At 40.7% G+C, this 18808-nt stretch overlaps 1 protein-coding gene across 2 annotated transcripts in view; it reads left to right on the plus strand.

The window, feature by feature from the left end:
• usp32 (ubiquitin specific peptidase 32) overlaps positions 1–18808 on the plus strand; it is a 259887-nt gene that overhangs the window by 232074 nt on the left and 9005 nt on the right. For both annotated transcript variants that reach the window (XM_041197547.1, XM_041197548.1), the window contains exons 24-32: positions 3924–4075; positions 4467–4578; positions 5471–5682; positions 6471–6655; positions 8115–8201; positions 8814–8934; positions 9158–9349; positions 16103–16346; positions 16679–17151. In XM_041197547.1, the coding sequence (XP_041053481.1) occupies positions 3924–4075; positions 4467–4578; positions 5471–5682; positions 6471–6655; positions 8115–8201; positions 8814–8934; positions 9158–9349; positions 16103–16346; positions 16679–17151 (1778 nt within the window). The remainder of the gene's footprint in view (positions 1–3923; positions 4076–4466; positions 4579–5470; positions 5683–6470; positions 6656–8114; positions 8202–8813; positions 8935–9157; positions 9350–16102; positions 16347–16678; positions 17152–18808) is intronic.

Raw genomic sequence — 18808 nt, forward strand, 5'->3', positions numbered from 1 at the left:
TTGACTATTGTTGGAGCTGTGTTCATCCAGACAAGTGGAGGGTATTCCATCACATTCCTGACTTGTACTTTGCAGATGGTGGACAGGCTTTGGGAGTCAGGAGGTGAGTTACTCGGCACAGGATTCCTAGCCTCTGATGTGCTCTTGTAGCCACAGTATTTATGTGGCTAGGCGAGTTCAGTTTCTGGTCAATGGTAACCCCTCCAGGATGTTGATGATGGGGGATTCAACGATGGTAATGCCATTGAACATCAAGGGGCGATGGTTAGATTCTTTCTTGTTGGAGATGGTCATTGTCCAGCACTCCTGTGGCACGAAAGTTACTTGCCACTTGTCAGCCCAAGCCTGGATGTTGTCCAGGTCTTGCTGCGTTTCAACATGGATTACTTCAGTATCTGAGGAATTGCGAATAGTACTGAACATTATGCATTCACTGGTGAACTTCTCTACTTCTGACCTTATGATGGAAGGAAGGTCATTGATGAAGCAGATGAAAATGGTTGGGCAGAGGATACCACTCTGAGGAACTCCTGCAGTGATGTCCTGGAACTAAGATGATTGGCTTCCAACAACCTTAACCTTCTTCCTTTGTGCTAAGTATGACTCCAACCAGCAGAAAGTATCCCCCCAATGCCCATTGACTCCAGTTTTGCTAGGGCTCCTTAATGTCACACTGATGTCAAGGGCAATCACTCTTGCCTCACCTCTGGAGTTCAGCTTTTTTGTCCATGTTTGAACCAAGGCTGTAATGAGGTCAGAAGCTGACTGATCCTGGCAGAACCCAAACTGAGCATCAGTGAGTAGGTTATTGCTAAGTAAGAGCCACTTGATAGCACTGTTGATGACCCCTTCCATCACTTTACTGATGATTGAGAATAGACTGATGGGTCAGTAATTGGCCAGGTTTGATTTGCCCTGCTTTTTACACACAGGACATATCTGGACAATTTTCCACATAGCTGGGTAGATACCAATGTTGTAGCTGTACTGGAACAGCTTGGCTAGGGGCGCAGCAAGTCCTGGAGCACAAGTCTTTAGTACTATTACAGGAATATTGTCAGGCCCCATAGCCTTTGCACTATCCACGGCCTTCAGCTCCTTCTTGATATCACGTGGAGTGAATCAAATTACCTGTGATGCTGGGGACCTCCAGAGGAGGCCGAGATAAATCATCCACTCGGCACTTCTGGCTGAAGATTGTTGCAAATGCTTTAGCCTTATCCTTTGCACTGATGTGCTGGGCTCCCCATCATTGAGGATGGAGATATTTATGGAGCTGCCGCCTCCAGTGAGTTATCCACCACCATTCACGACTGGATGTGGCAGGACTGCAGAGCTTAGATCTGATCCATTGGTTGCAGAATCACTTAGCTCTGCCTATCGCTTGATGCTTATGCTGTTTGGCACGCAAACAGTCCTGTATTGTAGCTTCACCAGGGTTGAAACCTCATTTTTAGGTATGCCTGGTGCTGCTGCTTCTGGCATGCCCTCCTGCACTCTTCTTTGAACCAGGATTGATCCCCTGTCTTGGTGGTAATGGCAGATTGGGGGATATGTCAGGCCATGAAATTACAGATTGTGGTTGAGTACAATTTTGCTGCTGCTGATGGCCCACAGCGCCTCGTGGATGCCCAATCCTGAGTTGCTAGATCTGTTCAAAATCTATCCCATTTAGCACGGTGGTAGTGCCACACAACACAATGGAGGGTAACCTGAATGTGAAGATAGAATTTAGTCTCCACAACGACTGTGTGGTGGTCACTCCTACCAATACTGTCATGGACAGATGCATCTTTGGCAGGCAGATTGGTGAGGATGAGGTCAAGTATGTTTTTCCCTCTCATTAGTTCCCTCACCACCTGCCGCAGACCCAGACTAGCACCTATGTACTTTAGGACTCGGCCAGCTCGGCCTGTGCTGGTGCTTCCGAGCCACTTTTGGTGATGGACGTTGAAGTCCCCCACCCAGAGTAGATTTTGTGCCCTTGCCGCCGTCAGTGTTTCCTCCTAGTGGTGTTCAACATGGAGGATGATTGATTCATCAGCTGAGGGGATGTGGTCCATGGTAATCAGTATGCGGTTTCCTTTCCCATGTTTGACCTGATGCCATGAGACTTCATAGGGTCCAGAGTTGATGTTGAGGACTCCCAGGGCAACTCTATCTCGACTGTATACCACTGTGCCACCACCTCTGCTGGGTCTGTCCTGCTGGTGGGACAGGACATAACCAGGGATGGTGATGGTGGTATCTGGGACATGATCTGTAAGGTATGATTTTGTGAGTATGACTAGGTCGGGTTGTTGACTCGTCTGTGAGACAGCTCTCCCAATTTTGACACAAGTCCCCAGGTGTTAGTAAAGAGGGTTTCGCAGGGTTGCTAGGGCTGGGTTTGTCATTGTCGTTTCCTGTGCCTAGGCGATGTCGGATGGTCCGTTCAGTATCATTCCTTTTAATTGACTTAACAGCTTAATACAACTGAGTGGCTTGCTACGTCATTTGAGAGGGCATTTGGGTCAAAATCCTGGAACTCCCTTCCTCACAGCATTGTGAGTTCACCTGCACTACATGGGCTACAGTGGCTCAAGAAAGCAGTTCACCACCACCACCACTACCTCGAGGGCAACTAGGGATGGGCAACAAATGCTGACCCAGCCAGTGAAGCCCATAGGCCCACCCCGTGAATGAATAAAAAAAATTAAGAGTCAGCCATATTATTGCGGTTCTGGAGTCACATGTAGGCCAGACCAGGAAAGGACATTAGTGAACTAGGAGGGTTTTTTCGATAATCAACAATGGTTTCATGGTCATCATTAGACTTTTAATTTTAGATTATTATTGAATTCAAATTCCATCATCTGCCATGGTTGGATTCGAACCCGGGTCCCCAGAGCATTACCAAGGATCTCTGGATTACCAGTCCAGTGACAATACCACTATGCCACCATCTCCCCCAAAAAGCATTTTTAGGATTTTTTTTGTTTGTTTTCCACTTTCTCATTGTTATTGTTTCTGTCACACTCTTGCTGTCCTGTCATTTTTTTCCAATCTCTCCCTCTTCCTTCTGTCATTCTTTTTCTCTGTCATTCTTTCTTTCTCAAAAGTACCAGCTTCTATATATGAACTAACCTCATCCCAAGACTTACCAACCAACAAGAGGACCAGTGAAATCCTTTTGTTCTTTCATTACATACCAGGACATTTCTTAAGTGTTTGTGAGGATTTGTCAGTCATTTTACAAACTTGTTATTTATCTTTCAATTATACTACTGTATATCCTATTAGTAAAGCATAAAGCAGGCATTATTCTCCCACAATCCCAGCATACAATTCCAGGATGGTCAGTTACATGATAACGCAGTTCTGAATTTTGCCCTTACAAGAAGGGATGGAATGTTTTCACACTCATTATCAGTCTCGAGCATCACTTTTTAAATGTTTAAGTTCAACATTAAATTTCTTATGACAGACTATTACTTCAGCACTGATTCTATAAAATGTGTTCATGCAATGATGTATTTCTAATTTGGTAGAATACAACTTCAGGATCATTTTACATGACTTTAGTTTCAGAAAATGTTCACCACAACTTTTATATATAAATTGAAAGAAGTGTATTTTGTAATACTGGATGGAGAATAGCTAATTAGAGCTCAAAGAACTTTTACTTTTAACTAAGGCACTTAAGGACTGGTGCCCACACTACTGATCCCTAGGATAAAAAGATCTGTGCCTGAGTAATAAAAGGAAAGTGAATGGAGGATGAAAAATGTTGAAATGTATTTTTACTCTTTTGAAACCTCAACACTGAGCACATGATAGTTAGAAAAAAATGGTTATTAAAATTGATGCATGGACAATGCTGGTAAAAGTTTAAGAAATGAAAGCTGTTCGTATATAGATATGAAATTTATTCTGTTTTTCAGTTATCAAATTAGATGGTTCCACACCAGTGCGATATGGTTTACGATTGAATATGGATGAGAAATATACAGGTCTGAAAAAACAGTTAAGTGAATTGTGTGGACTGAAGTCAGAACAGATCTTGCTGGGAGAGGTTCATGGTTCTAACATAAAAGTGAGTATACATTTTGCAGAAATAACTATACCATGGGGCAGCTAGCTTAAAGATTTTATTTTACTTATAAAATGTGTGTGTTTTTTGTAGCTTAAAACAAAGTCCTAAATCCTTAAGGTAATCCAGACAATTGTTACTGTGTAACAACTTCAGCTACAGTTGGAAACAAGTGAAATTTAGGAAATTGAAAGAAAACAGCAGTTAGATTTGAGAAATGTTGATGGAGAGTGATTATTAAAGCAGACAGTATAAATTGATTGAAGAGGCAAGAGTCCATATAACCCTTGCATCAAATGAAAATGCTATTTTAGTTTTTTTAATGGAATTAATAAAAAAATATTATGAATCAACCAGTGACCAAGCCAATGGTGAATTTTATCTTTTTAATCAGAATTTTCCTCAAGATAACCAGAAAGTGCGACTGTCAGTGAGTGGTTTTCTATGTGCTTTTGAAATCCCTGTTCCAGGATCACCAACCTCTGCCAGTTCTGCTGTACAAACAGGTAATAAATAGTCAGCTGAGATGTGGATTGGCATAAATATAATATGGATAAATTGTAGGTATTAAAATTTAACATCCACATTAGGTTAAAGATACTAAGTCCTCATATTTTGTGACTTTCAATTATACATAAACCAGATTCTATATGGCTAATATTGAATGCAACAAACCAACACTATCAACATAATCAAAAAGTTGGAATAGACACATAGAAATTTTCAGTCACTCAGCTGGCCAAGCAGCATCTGTGGAGAAAGAAAGGCAGGGATAATGTTTCAGCTTTGTGACCCTTTGACAGAACCAGACTGACAAATATTTCTGTATTTCTTGGTCTTTGAACATTACAGAAAGCTGAAATTATCTGGCTCAAATTGCTGTAACTAAGGCCCAGTTGCCAAGCTGTGGTGTTGATTAAAAATCCATGGAAAACCACAGCTTGTACTGGGTTGCAGGAGGCTTTGTAATCACGAGAGAACTTTTTCCAATTGGTTTTGATTTATACAACTTGTTACGGTGTCAGTTGGTAAAATGTATACGACAATTGGCAAGAAATTACTGTTGGTAATATCAAGTTTAATGTGTTAATATAAAAATTTTGTCCCTCTGCTATTCTAATGGAGCCTGTAATCTGCTTATTGAATTGGTTCACATCTCTATAAAAATAGCAGTGAGGAATGTCATACAAATGCACTAAACATTAACCTACTATTAGCAGTAACCATAATAGCTTGCCAGTTAATCCCGAAGGCAGTGAAAATTCTCTGACCGAATTCCTCTTGCAGATAGCATAATAAATTTTGATTGCTATATATATTTGATAGAAGAAAAGTTGGAATTCAATTTTTTTAATATATTTTTCACATAAGCTATTGAACTATATTATCTTTTGTTAGATTTGTCCCAGGTGCCATTAAGTAACGGAAGGCATAACCAGTCCTCAAATGCAAATCCAATGAAACCAAGCCTCATTCCCAATGGAATTCCGAGTACTGTGGTGCCAGCTGGGATTGATAAGAATCTCTCTAATGGACTGCCTAATGGACATTTGCCAGCAGTTACTGACAGCCCTTTCATAGGATATATTATTGCAGTTCACAGAAAAATGGTAAGGCTTCTAAGCAAAATTGCTGCATAAAACTTAATTGACAATTAAACTCTATCTTTCATCGAAGGCAAGAAAGATGCAATTCATGTCAAATCTTACAAAATATGAATAATTTATTCTCATGTTTCAATTTTGTAAGGTATGTAAAAAGTTCATAATGTGCTGTAAAGAGGCAACTTTGATTTCTCAATTAAAAGCAATTGTAAATATTCATTATCTGAGGTAGTGGTAGATCAAAATGTAATATTCGTTAAGGTTTAGTGTATTATTGTAATGAAAAATTAATTTTTCGTGTGTACTTCCATGGAGCTGTCTGTTTCTAAACGGAGACTTTTAATTTTGAAATTTGGTCCTTGTTTTTAGCCTGAACTCCAATACCATTGGCTACTTTTGTTAAAACCTGTCAAGCCCTAGAACTCATTAAGATGACATTAAACCAGTAGCAGCCCCAAGTTATCTCATATCTTGTGCAGAAAGCTAGAGCTGCTGAAATGAACTCATGCTTAATATCTTAAGTGTTAAAGTCAGTTATTAAAAATTAGAAAATATGGGTATTAGTATCAATGTTATTGTCCTGATCTTGTGTCCCTTTAAACCCCTTGATATTTGAGATCATTCATAGGCTAAGAAAATAACAAAGGTCTTGATATCTTTGCTATAACATAGTCAACTAATAAGGGAAAGTACTGAGAATTCTTTTTATAAGAAATTGTAATTACTTTGGAATCCTATTGATCACTTATGGAAACATTATGACTTATACCTTCAAATATTTATTTTTAATACAGATGCGGACAGAATTGTATTTTCTGTCCTCACAGAAAAATCGCCCCAGCTTATTTGGCATGCCACTCATTGTGCCCTGCACTGTACATACTCGCAAGAAGGACCTCTATGATTCTGTGTGGATACAGGTTTCACGGCTTGCCAGCCCTCTGCCACCCCAGGAAGCAAGCAACCATGCTCAAGACTGGTCAGTGCTGATAATGACATTTTATGAGAGCCTATTGTAGGGGGAAAACGATAACTGTAGTTTCTGTGCTGCAGTATCCATCAGTCACACTTTCCATTATGTAAAACAGTTTTCTGATTGTCAGAAGAAGGCTGGATTATGTTGTAGCATGTAGTGCCAACTAATTGTGGAAAACACAAACTAATTTTTTTTTGTACCTGAACTCATTAATTTTTTTGAGCAGTTGTACATGTTTGGGTGTTCAAAGGAGCCAGCCTTCATTTGGCCTATGCTGGTTGCTGTGTAACTATGGAGCTTAGAAGGAACATTGGATGCAGGGGAACAGCTGGCACCCATGGTAGTTTTGTGCAAAGCCCATTAAGACCTAGCAACATTTTGTGTCTTGCATAGTGAGGTGAAGTGACAGTTTTGATGCTTATTATGCTGTTCTATGCAGTTCTGATGCCTTTGGTGTAGAATTCTATCATGTGAGCAAGTTATCAATTGAGTGGAAATTGTAGTTGCTGCAAAAAGTTATATTATAATTTTAATGCAATTCTGGTCACTTTTTATATGAATGGCAATGGTAATTAATAAGGATATAGTTAGATTACACTCTAAGTGAAACATAATAGTGTAACATTACCATTCAATGAAGAAGTATGTGCTTAAATGAGCCGAAGGAATACAAGTTTGGGACTGTGGTTCTCTTGATTGCCACTGGCAGTGTCATACCTGCAGTAGAGGTTATTTGCAAATCAATTTTGAGCAGAACCTACAAGTTGGGTGTAAAAGAGCCTGCGAGATCAGTTTTCCTGAACATATTCAGCAAGTTGAACTTGGGTCCAAAGTGCCAACCATCTCTTCTGAATTCCAAAATTTGACATTGTGACTACAGCAATAATTAATTGTGCTGGCAAAAATCCAGATTGAAAATCTCCGAAATTAAACCAAATAACTACTATGTTGTTAGCCTTTCAACCCGTACTGTTTGCAAACATAGTTGACTATATAGTGCAAATAAACTCTGATTTTTTTTAAACAATTACTACTTCAGCCTGGGGCTTACCTTGTTCTAATCCTCTTTGTGCAAGTGATCTGAGCACATCACACTTTTTCCCACAAGAAAGTCAGAATTGGATCTGTACTACTACTCTGCATATATTGCATTGATTTCCATATTGAAATGAGGCCATGCCAATTTTGGACAAGCACCATAGACTAACCTTAAAAGACTGTTGGGAAGATGGCACAATGACTGGAGAGCCAGAGACAGCCATCCTTTCTGGTGTCATGTTGAATGGCAAATCTATCTGATCATTTTCACTGTTGAAGTTGCCTTGGTTCAGTGGTAGTACTATTGCTCCTGAGTCAAAGATTTGTCGTTTAAAATTTACCATGTAATATTAAAAGTAATCTTTCAGTGCGTTACACCATATATTGTTTCCCTGGTTAATATATAGTGTATTCTGTATTCTAGTGATGACAGTATGGGCTATCAGTATCCATTCACTCTTCGAGTTGTTCACAAAGATGGAAATACATGTTCATGGTGTTCGTGGTATAGGTAAGAAAAAAAACTAGCCAGTTTTATTTCACTATTTCAAATTATAATGAAGAATTTGCAAGATAGTCAATAGTTTTATGATATACTCAGGTTTTACATGAAAATGGTTATGCATTTAAGGGTGCATTATTGTGTGTATAGTCTAATAGTTTTGCACTTCCACAAACAAGGTGAACTAGTTTTAAACCCCAGCCTTAGCTGACATTTATTTGGCTAATAATTTGTCAATCTTAAGTGTAGTCATTGTCTCATTACCAATCCAGAGACAAGATCCCATGCTAACTGTGATATGTATTTCAGTTGTCTTATCAGCTCACCAGAGAGTAACATCAGTGAAGACCATGAAATTGCTCACAACCATCAACCTTCCAACTCTGTCACAGGTTGCAGAGTCTTTTTGGTGATCAGAAATTGCAAAATGTTGGGAAAAATACATTCTTTTGGAGATATCAAATATTTTACAGATTGAAGCGTAGCAACATGCAGAAAATATTTAATGATAATTGCAATTGCTACTCATAATTTGTTGATCCATTATTGATAGTTATATTTGTACAACACTTTATCTTGAACAGCATTCATGCTTAACTTTTAACTTTTGTTCTGGTGTAGATTTTGTAGAGGATGCAAGATTGACTGTTCTGATGAACGAGCTTCTGTTGGGAATGCTTACATAGCCATTGACTGGGATCCAACTGCCCTACATCTTCGCTATCAAACATCACAAGAGAGGGTAAATATATTGCTTTATCCGTAGGAGTATTTTACCTGTCAATATGTTTCTTGTTACTCCAATTTTTACTGCTTTTCTCGTGTTTTAAATAACAAGTTCACACAATGTTATTATAAATATAGAAATTATTCTGCCAGAACAATCAAATGGACAATGTGCAACACAAAATTATTACAGAGGCTGTGAATAAACACCATGCATTTTAATTGTCCTACGTGGCTAGATCTGTGAGGAGCACGAAAGTGTCGAACAGAGCCGACGAGCTCAAGCAGAGCCCATTAATTTGGACAGCTGTCTCCGGGCATTCACTAGTGAGGAGGAGTTGGGGGAAGACGAGCTCTATTATTGTTCAAAATGTAAGACCCATCGCCTGGCAACAAAGAAGCTTGATCTCTGGAGACTTCCACCAATTCTGGTACTGTACTGAAAAGTCACTTGATCTTAATTAATAAATTAACCAATGGAAGATTCTATCACAATCTCACTCGAGACCGATAAATATCAAAAAGATAATTAAATTCCAGTGACTGACTGAAAGGATCACATGACAAGATTTCAAATTTTAAGATTTTTACTGTAATGAACAAACTAAAAGAAGCATTGACTACTTTTGTAGGCAACTTTCCTTTAAACTGCTGAAAAGATTCCCGCATGTGGCTTTTATAGCACCTGAAATCCCCCACCATGTTTATACTTTGTCCCTTAAGTGGACACTCCACTCTCCAGGAACCAGTCCAAAGCTATTCTCAGCTCCAAATGGCTTTATCCTTTTTCCTTTTCCAGCTGGATATTTCCTAATTCCCAAACTGACTTTTCAGTGAGGATTACCCTGGAGATTCCTCCCTCCAGCTAAAGCTAGGCAAATCTTCCAGTCTCTTATAAATCCTTGTCGACTTAGTCTTTTCAATCTGAGCACAAGCTCCCACCTGCATTCTATATGGCGAACAACAGAGACTGGCAGCATCTATTGCTCTGCCCTCTGACTCAGATTCTTGTAAACTGTCCTGAATATGAGGGTCAGGGCTTTCTTAGGAAAACGTATACCCCAATCCTACAACAGAATCTTCCCCTCGCATAGCCCATTTCAATGACAATTTGAATCATGTAGGCCTTGTATCCAGGTAGAAATGCTAATTTGTATCCTCTAGACTGCCAACTCCATTTTACCTTGAAATTAAAGTTTAAATTATAACTGTTTATAAATCAGGCATATAAAATCAACTCTCTGTGAGATTTGGAGACTAAGGCCTGGGTTTTTTGCAACAATGTTGTGAAAATTGTGGAGGAGATCGAAATCTGGAAGTCCCGCCCTGGAACATAGCACATACCATTTTTATGGGGGTGGTCTCGTTTCATGCATGCACTTTTGTGGAGGTAACTGCCCATATAAATCAGCAGCTTGCTCCATTCCTGTGATTTTGGTGACCTAGGTATGTGAAGTACCTGGTAGGAGCAGGTCTGAACTTTACGAATTTGTTTGAATAGCTTGGGTACTGTTCAGAGAGGTGCAGGGACCCCTTTGTAATTTGCTGCAAAGTTGTATCAATTGCCACAGAAGTGGCATATTCAAATCAACTGTCTGCTTTAACCCAAGGGTGTTGGAGGTTGGGGCTGCTGGACGTGGCAAGGCAATTATTTTTCCCTGTACAAACTTGTGCACCCAGGTGGCAGGAAGATGTTTCAGATGGGTGCATTGCACTTTGTGCCAAGAAATATACAAGAAAGACATGGCACCCTCGCATATAGGTGCCAAAGAAGCAAATTGTGTTAGCAAGCAGAGGCCAGATGGAGGGCACAAGGTGAAGAGGAAGTGGCAGTGTTACATGCACCTGGAAGGAGGAAGAGGAGAGGGAAGACAACCAGGTATTACCCTGTGGGTAGGATGTAACGACCTCGAACGTCATACCTCAGTCCTGAAGGTGACTGAGGTTAAGCTGTGAAGTGTTCACTGACATGTGGTCCAGCAACAACTTGAATCATACTCTTTTGGCCCCCATGCCCTGCTGTAGCTGCAAAAGTAACCATCTCTCTCAATTTTTATACCTCAGGCTTTTTCCAGGGCTCAACAGGAGACCTGTCTGGTATATCCTAAGCAGCAGCACAGCTGCATTAAGGCAATAACTGATGCCTTGTGTGCTCGTGTGGGGGAAGCACATTGATTTCCATGTTAATTTGGCATCTCAGAAGCAGAGAGACATGGCTTTCGCCCAATTAGCAGGCTTTCCTCAGGTGCAGGGTCACATTGATTGCACCCATGGCGCCATAAAAGCTCCAACACAGCATTCGGACATCTTTCATCAATCAATAGTCCTTCCACTTGCTCAATGTGCAGGTTGTTTGTGACCACAATAAGGTTTCCTTCAAGTCTATGCAAAGTTCCCTGGTAGCTACCACGATTCCTTCCCAACTCCCTCAGCTATTTCACCCACCTTCATGGGTCTGTGGTTGGTTTCTAGGGGACTTGGCTAATGACCCCCCTTTCGAAGCCCTCAAACTGATGCAGAGCGCAACTACAACAACAGCCATGTTGTCACTGGCTCAATTGGCATTCTAAAAAGGTACATCGATGACTCAAGTGGAGCTCTGCAGTATGCTGCAGCAAGACTATCCAGAACAGTAGTGGTCTGTTGCATGCTACATAACATCGTGCAGCGGAGGGCACTACAAGTGGAAGAGGAAGATGCCATGGCCAGAACTTGAGCCTCTGAGGAGGATGAAGATGAAGAGGAGGAATTACTTGTCCATTCAAAGGATTCTGAAACTGAGGAGGATGAGGTGCCAGTGGCAAAGCTCATGTAGCCACAGTTGATTATGTGCAGGAGGGGCTCATCACCAGACATGTTCTTCTGCAGTTAGAATCGCATATGGTCCTCCAAAATTACACTTGCCATCAGACAGTCTTTGTTAAGCTATTTCCAATTAAACTCATTGAAAGCCACACTTACTCAGGGGAATGCCCACTCCTGACAAGGGGAAAAAGCAACATCAATGAGTTTGAGTCAGTCACATTAAAATGAATGCAGCCCACACCATCATAATCATTGGCCTCAACATCATTAAGAAGCCCTTCACATAACTGCCAGTGCCTATAAATGAAGTGCCAAAGCCACCACCCTGTGCATACTTGAACCATGCCATAATGCTGAGAGTGCCATTAGGACTTGTGACTTTACACTCAATACATGCTGATATGATTGTATGTGCCAACATACATACAGCTAAAGCATTTTGCGCAAGATGTGGCCACAACTGTGCAATCACAGCTCTTTGATTGAGGTTGCGGAGCATCGGTTCTGGCCAATGGTCTAGTTTCTGGAGTGGGTGCTATATGCAACATTTAATAGCTTCCATAAATCTTGGCTACCCTCACAAAGCACATCCTCTGCTGCATGGAATGCGGTGGCATCCAAAGTAGAGGGGACATCAGATGAGCAATATTCCCTGGAGCATACATGGCATTGCCTATACCTAGGCCAATGCATAATACTTGTGTGTGGATGACTACTATGCATCCAGCACTCATGCACCTGCTGACCTCCACCTGTTTATGGAGTCTGATTATTGAACCTCCGTCAAAGTCAAGCATGGATGTACAATGAATGATGCAAGAAGATTTTCAGTCTTTGAACCTTTATGTAAAAGACAAGAGAAGGAAGAAGCCTTCCACTGCCTCTCAAATATGGCCACACCCTTAATTCTGATGATATCAATACGAGATGGACCTCAGCGTGCCATATTCAGTGTCACTGCTAAGAATGTCCTTATGTTAACATTTTTATTGAGTTTCATGGTGTATAAACACACACATCTACAAGCATATGTATGTTTACTCAAAAAGTGCTCACTTGTGATATTTGCAAACTGAAAAGTGTAACCCACGATGAATTATTAGTGCTTTAGTCAAGTTGGTGCCCTGAACACACACACTCATTTCAATGAAGTGTGCCATTAACTGCCCATCTCTGTTGGGCTTGGAGGAGGTGGAGGCAGGTTGCTAACTACTTGGTCTATATAGTAATGAGGAGTGTGGTAGCTGGCCTCATCATGCAGGCACCTGTTGGGGACCACCTACAGACTGCAGCCTCTGCATTGGCCAGCATGGTCACAGGCACCTTTGGAGCAGACAAGGCCCCTGGCAGAGGAGCTAGGGAGGTGGAAGATGAGGGTGTTGAGACCTCCAGTGACATCCATAGCCACGAGTTGGCCCTCAGCTGAGGTTGATGGGACTGACTGATGGTATGCAGCAGTCATCCATTCCAGTAACTGCTGTGCAAACAGTGCAACTGCCCTGTTCAGGATATGCAGTTCCTCATGTATTCCGTGGACCATCAGCACTTATACCCTGAGCAGACTGATCCAGGCTACTGAGGGAGACTTGCATCCTTTACTAGCCAAGACATTATTTTGCATCCACTCCGAGTGCTGTTGCATGTGTGTCTCCATGATAGTGGCCAATCTCTCATTGTTGGAGCTCATGCGTTTGAACCCCCAGGAAAGTGTGGAACATATAACTGCGATGGACTCTGCCATTTGCAGTCCTGAGGCTCCTACTATCTCAGGCAAGTCTGGTAGACGTCCACACATGGGGTTATGTAAATACTGTACCCCAAATGGTGACTCCTGAGATTCCATGTTCTTGTCCAATGGAGCATCATTGTGACTTTCCTCCCTCCTCCGGGGGAAACTTGCAGAGATATCTCTGACTCTGGTGCTGTACCCTTCACCCTGTGCCACTGACTCTACACATGCACTGCACCCCTCTGGTATCTGTGTTGGCGGAATGTGGGATAGTCAGATGTGATGCTGCCTCCTCAGACATCTCTTCCTCCTCTTGATGCCCAAGGGTTGATCTGGCCTGAGGATGTGAGAGCAAAACTGGACCTGTGAGAGAGACAAAAGCCTTTACATAGTGAAAGCACTTTTTGATGCATGTCATTACCTTTAGCTGTCCTTTTAAAGCAACCCCATCCTTGCACTCACTCTCATGCCAACATCCCTTTGTGCTCAGTGAACAGGCGGCATGATCTTCACCCTTACCATCATGTCCCAAGGTGCATTTACCACTGCCTTTATCACCTAATGACGATTCACCATCACTGACAGCCACTCAGACACCCTGGCTATTTGCATTGCCATTTGTTCCACTGCTCTAATGTGGTTCAGCCTAGCAACAACCACCCTGTCTGAGCCATCTCATTGGTGTTCTTCACCCTCTTCGACTGCAAAGACAAAATGAATTTATGTTAGCTTGATATATAGTGCATGCAAAGATTATTCTCAACGTGTCTGCATCACAGTGCTCATGCACATCTGTCCTTTGCACACCTACATGAGCAGCTTACACATTCAAGCTGCAATGTTGTAGCAGAAATATGTGCCAAGTCTCGTACCTTAGCTGCAGGATGCAGATGTGACCTCCTTGCTTAGACCTTGTGATGAGGCAAGCTACTCACCTTGCTGGAATGCAGCAGGGCACTGAACCATTTACGGCACTGTATCCAAGATCTCCAGTGCTGTCCTGCGCTCATCACAGCAGAAATCTCAAGCTTTGTGCTGGCTGGAGGATTGCATCGGCCAGCAGAATGCAGCACTTCTCTCCTCTTCTGCACTTAGTTGCCTAATATTTGGAGATCCTAATATATGAACCTTGGGGCAGCTGGACCCATTCCTTTCCCAGCATCTCCCCTCTGTAACATCCAATCAAGGCAGAGAGGGTCATGAGCCATGCATCTTATAATGCAGTCATTCATTTTTGTAAGCTTATATGCACTAGCTATTTTCCACATATCATCAGTGAGTACTATTAGGGTGTGGTGGAGGAAATGGCCCTATACAAATGCATGGTGCTATGGATGTTGCAGCTGCCACTGCAAGGTATCATGCTGTGCTCTGCAGCCACTGACAGCTCTACTAACTTACACTCTCTTAGTCACGCTGTTATGCCATGACAGTGTACAGATGTGAGGGGACCTGGTCAAGGGTCAACTGTGTGGGTGCATTCTGATAGATGGGTGGCAAGAGAGCAAGGGGATTGGCTAATAATCCTGGAACTGTTATCATTTATTTGCTGAGGCATAGCAGCTAACTACATTACTGCAGAATATCTTTACCAGATAGAGGTGCTGAGATGATGCCAACTCCATGGCTGTGACTTGTCAAGGCACTCCATGATTTAAGTGCTTCAGTGCAATACACTATGAATAGGGCAGTAACAATGACAATTTTTTCCTAGGGAACACGCATGATGAACCATCCGTTCCAGAGTCAGCTAACTATTGGTCAACATTTACGTTGTTCACACTCACCTTACAAGTTAGTGACATCTCCTGCAATGCTCTGACATTTCAACATGGATTTCCTACCTCACAAATGGGCCTTTCTGAAGGCCCTCCTTTTATATTCACCCAAGTTGCCCAACCCACGCAGGGCCTGCCTCCTCCTCCTACTATAGCAGCGCCCACCACCACCATGCCCCCCACCCGACACCAAAAATCTGACGTCCGGGGCCACTTTTATGGACATGGGTTCACTGAGCTAGAAATCCTCCAGTCTCTGCCAACCCAACACAAGAATAAAAATTCAGACCTAACAGTCTATCCACGGTAATTACAGATGCCCTTGCCATTGTCCACAGGTGTGAATATCTTGCACTTTTTCCCAGTAAAACAACCTGAGACACCCTTTAACCTTTAAAAACCAAGCCACTCAAGCTTGTTGTTAGGCAGAGTTCAGAAGAGGTCACATGAACCCTCTTCATTCCTCCACTTTACCCTAAATTAAAGAGAGTTCCAAAACACAACAATCTTACATTTATAACAGTTAAAATACCAATTTCTCCCCAATACAGAATGCAAAGAACTAATTTGATTCAAGATGTGAGGTTTCAGTAATTTTACTGAATGTTATTCAGCATTAAAACAGTGATTTTTCATTTTGCTGAATGTTGCATGCCAGAAAGTGCAGATGTTCTGAAAACTGGAAAGGGCGTTCATTACTCATACATTATTACGAATAAGGTTTTGTAATACATGCAAGGACTAAATTGATGAACAGTAAGAAATTTAAGAGACACCAAGACAAGTCTCATCAAGCATTTACAAATCAAAAAGAGTTTATTTCTGTGTTTTGTACACTAACCTGGGATTATTTGCATTTTGCTTATATTTAGATAATTCACTTGAAAAGATTTCAATTTGTTAATGGCCGTTGGATCAAATCACAGAAGATTGTTAAATTTCCCCGTGAAGCTTTTGACCCCAGTGCATTTTTAGTGCCACGGGAGTCAATGCAAACTGAACAGCAGACTGCTCAAGTGGAACTGAAGAAACTAGATTTGAGGAACTCCCAGGGAACAGGGACTGGCGGCTCTGAACTACAAGCTGGTGTAAATTTGAGTATTTTGAATTTAAAAGGTACATCATTTATTGTAGTATTTTAACTGTTATGTTGTTATGCCATAATCCTGCTTGCCTGTCATCTAAACTTCAATTTGGATTATATTTGCACATTGCTGTTGTAATCTAAAATGTCTAGCTGGAGATGATTATTTAATGACTAGATTTAAACAAAAATTGAATGTGGCTGCAATTTTCAACTGTCACGGCAGTATAAATTTTAAGTTTTACAGCTTGATCTAGCCTTAGTGTTACAGCAAATATTTAGTTCCGTAACAGGAGCTTTTCATAAACTAAGCAGACCCTATGGGGAGAAAATAATTATTTTCTGCTTTTGTTTTTAATTTCAGCATCTCCAACTTCAGGAAGAAAAAATCATAATTCATCAAACAAAAGCAACAGTCCTACGAACAGCCCAAAACAAGGAAAAAACAGAGGTCGACTCCGCTTACCACAACTTGGCAAGAACAAACTGTCAAACAGTAAAGAAAATCTAGACAGCAGCAAGGAGAGTAATTGTGATATGGATCAAATATTGGAGATGAAGAATGTCAGAAATGCTCATTTCGACCAAGTGGTAGATGTCACTGATAAGGCAAACTGTTCTGGAGGAGACAATGAGGGAATAATGCAGGAGATTGTAACAGCACAGGACAATGAGTTGATTTTAGTCAATGGAGTGTGTCACAATAAACAACAGAATGGATTTAGAAATTGCAGTTGTAATGGAGAGTGTGAAAGCCACATGAATGAAGATGTAACTACAGATGACCAAAGAGTTCCACTCCTTTTAAAGCCTCTATATAACTTATATGCAATTTCTGTAAGTACAGTATTTTTTAAATCTATTTGAATAAACTAAATAGTTTTCTAATAAACATTTTGATACTAAAATACTTTAACTCTCAACAAAACTTATATAGTTACAACTTTTAACTGCACAGCAGCTTTAACAGTAAATTTAGCTACAGTAATTTAACCAAAAACATGGACATGATGATTTGTAAGTTACTGGGCGATAGCTAGTGTAGACCCATTTGCTGGTAAAATTAATTGAAAGTTTTAGAACTTATCAAAAATTCAGTTTCATCCTTTTCCATTGCCAGTTCTTTCAGTAATTCAATTTGATGATCTCCATGGGAAACAGACATCTGTTTACTGACTACTTTCACATTCTATCTCTGATTCACTGGCACTCATCAATATTGACTGCCAGTCCGCAGTATAATTTTCTCAAGCTTCCCACTGAAAGTTAACATTTGTCACCACATTGGTTAAGTTCCACATATGAATCTGTTGACAGGCTAGTTGAGGGTGTTTGATGCTTCACTCACCAATTCGTACAGCTCCTACTAGTCATGAACCTTTAGTGTAATGTCATCATCAGTACCAATCCTGGAAGCATATGATAGTGGCCCTTGGTCTTGAATAGGCCCCATGCTTCATCCCTAGAATATGATCAATGTCTGTTATAAAACAGGACTGGGCATATGATCCTGGAATATTAAACTTTACATGGTGTCTTGTTGATAGTTCATGGAGCCTTTTTTTTTGTCTCTTTCTCCCACCTTGCTCATTAAGATGGACTATCCAACTTGAACCAGGGAAGCTGAGAAACTTTCAAAAATGACTGAAACATATACAATTCAACCATGTCCCTCACTCAAGAGAAGTTCCTGATATAAAAAAAGTTACAAATGAAACTACAAGATTCTTGTTTGAATTAAATGGTTTCACCCCTGCGTTAAACACTTAGTTATATACATCTGTATTCTGAGACAGTAAAGGAACTAAGCTATTTTCTGTGAATGAAAAATGTTTTCTAAATCCTTAATGAACTATCATAAAGAAGCTAATACCAAGATATATTATGAAAAAAATGCTTATTTTTGTTACAGTAGCTACTAAACTAAGCAGAGAAAAAACAGCCAGGCCCGATCTTAATTTAAAAGCAAAATACTGCGGATGCTGGAAAACTGAAACAAAAATAAAAATAGCTGGAAAAACTCAGCAGGTCTGACAGCATCTGCAGAGAGGAATACAGTTAATGTTTCGAATCCATATGACTGTTCATCAGAACTGAGGAAATATAGAAATGAGGTGAAACATAATATATATATTTCACCTCATTTCTGTATTGCCTCAATTCCAATCTTAATTCATTTTCCTGTTTTCCAATTGAATCTAGATTTAAGTCTTTTAATGCCAGCTGGACAGCTTGCTCACAGAGCATCACTTGTAGTTCATCACAGGGTAGTGCGCAGTACTGTGCAAGCAGGCTGTTTGTTCATTTCCCCTCCTCCAGCCACCCCTCAAGAGCATATTTCCCAGAGAGAAATCGAACCAGCACTTCCTTCCATGTCATGAAGATGAGTTCTCAAGCTGTAATGTCACTGCATTTACCCCATCAACATTTGTAAAAAATTCAAAAGCCAGTTTAACTATCACAGAGTGAAGGCTGATGGTTCAGTTATATCCCT

Source organism: Carcharodon carcharias, chromosome 10, assembly GCF_017639515.1.
Source record: "Carcharodon carcharias isolate sCarCar2 chromosome 10, sCarCar2.pri, whole genome shotgun sequence".
NCBI classification, from domain to species: domain Eukaryota; kingdom Metazoa; phylum Chordata; class Chondrichthyes; order Lamniformes; family Lamnidae; genus Carcharodon; species Carcharodon carcharias.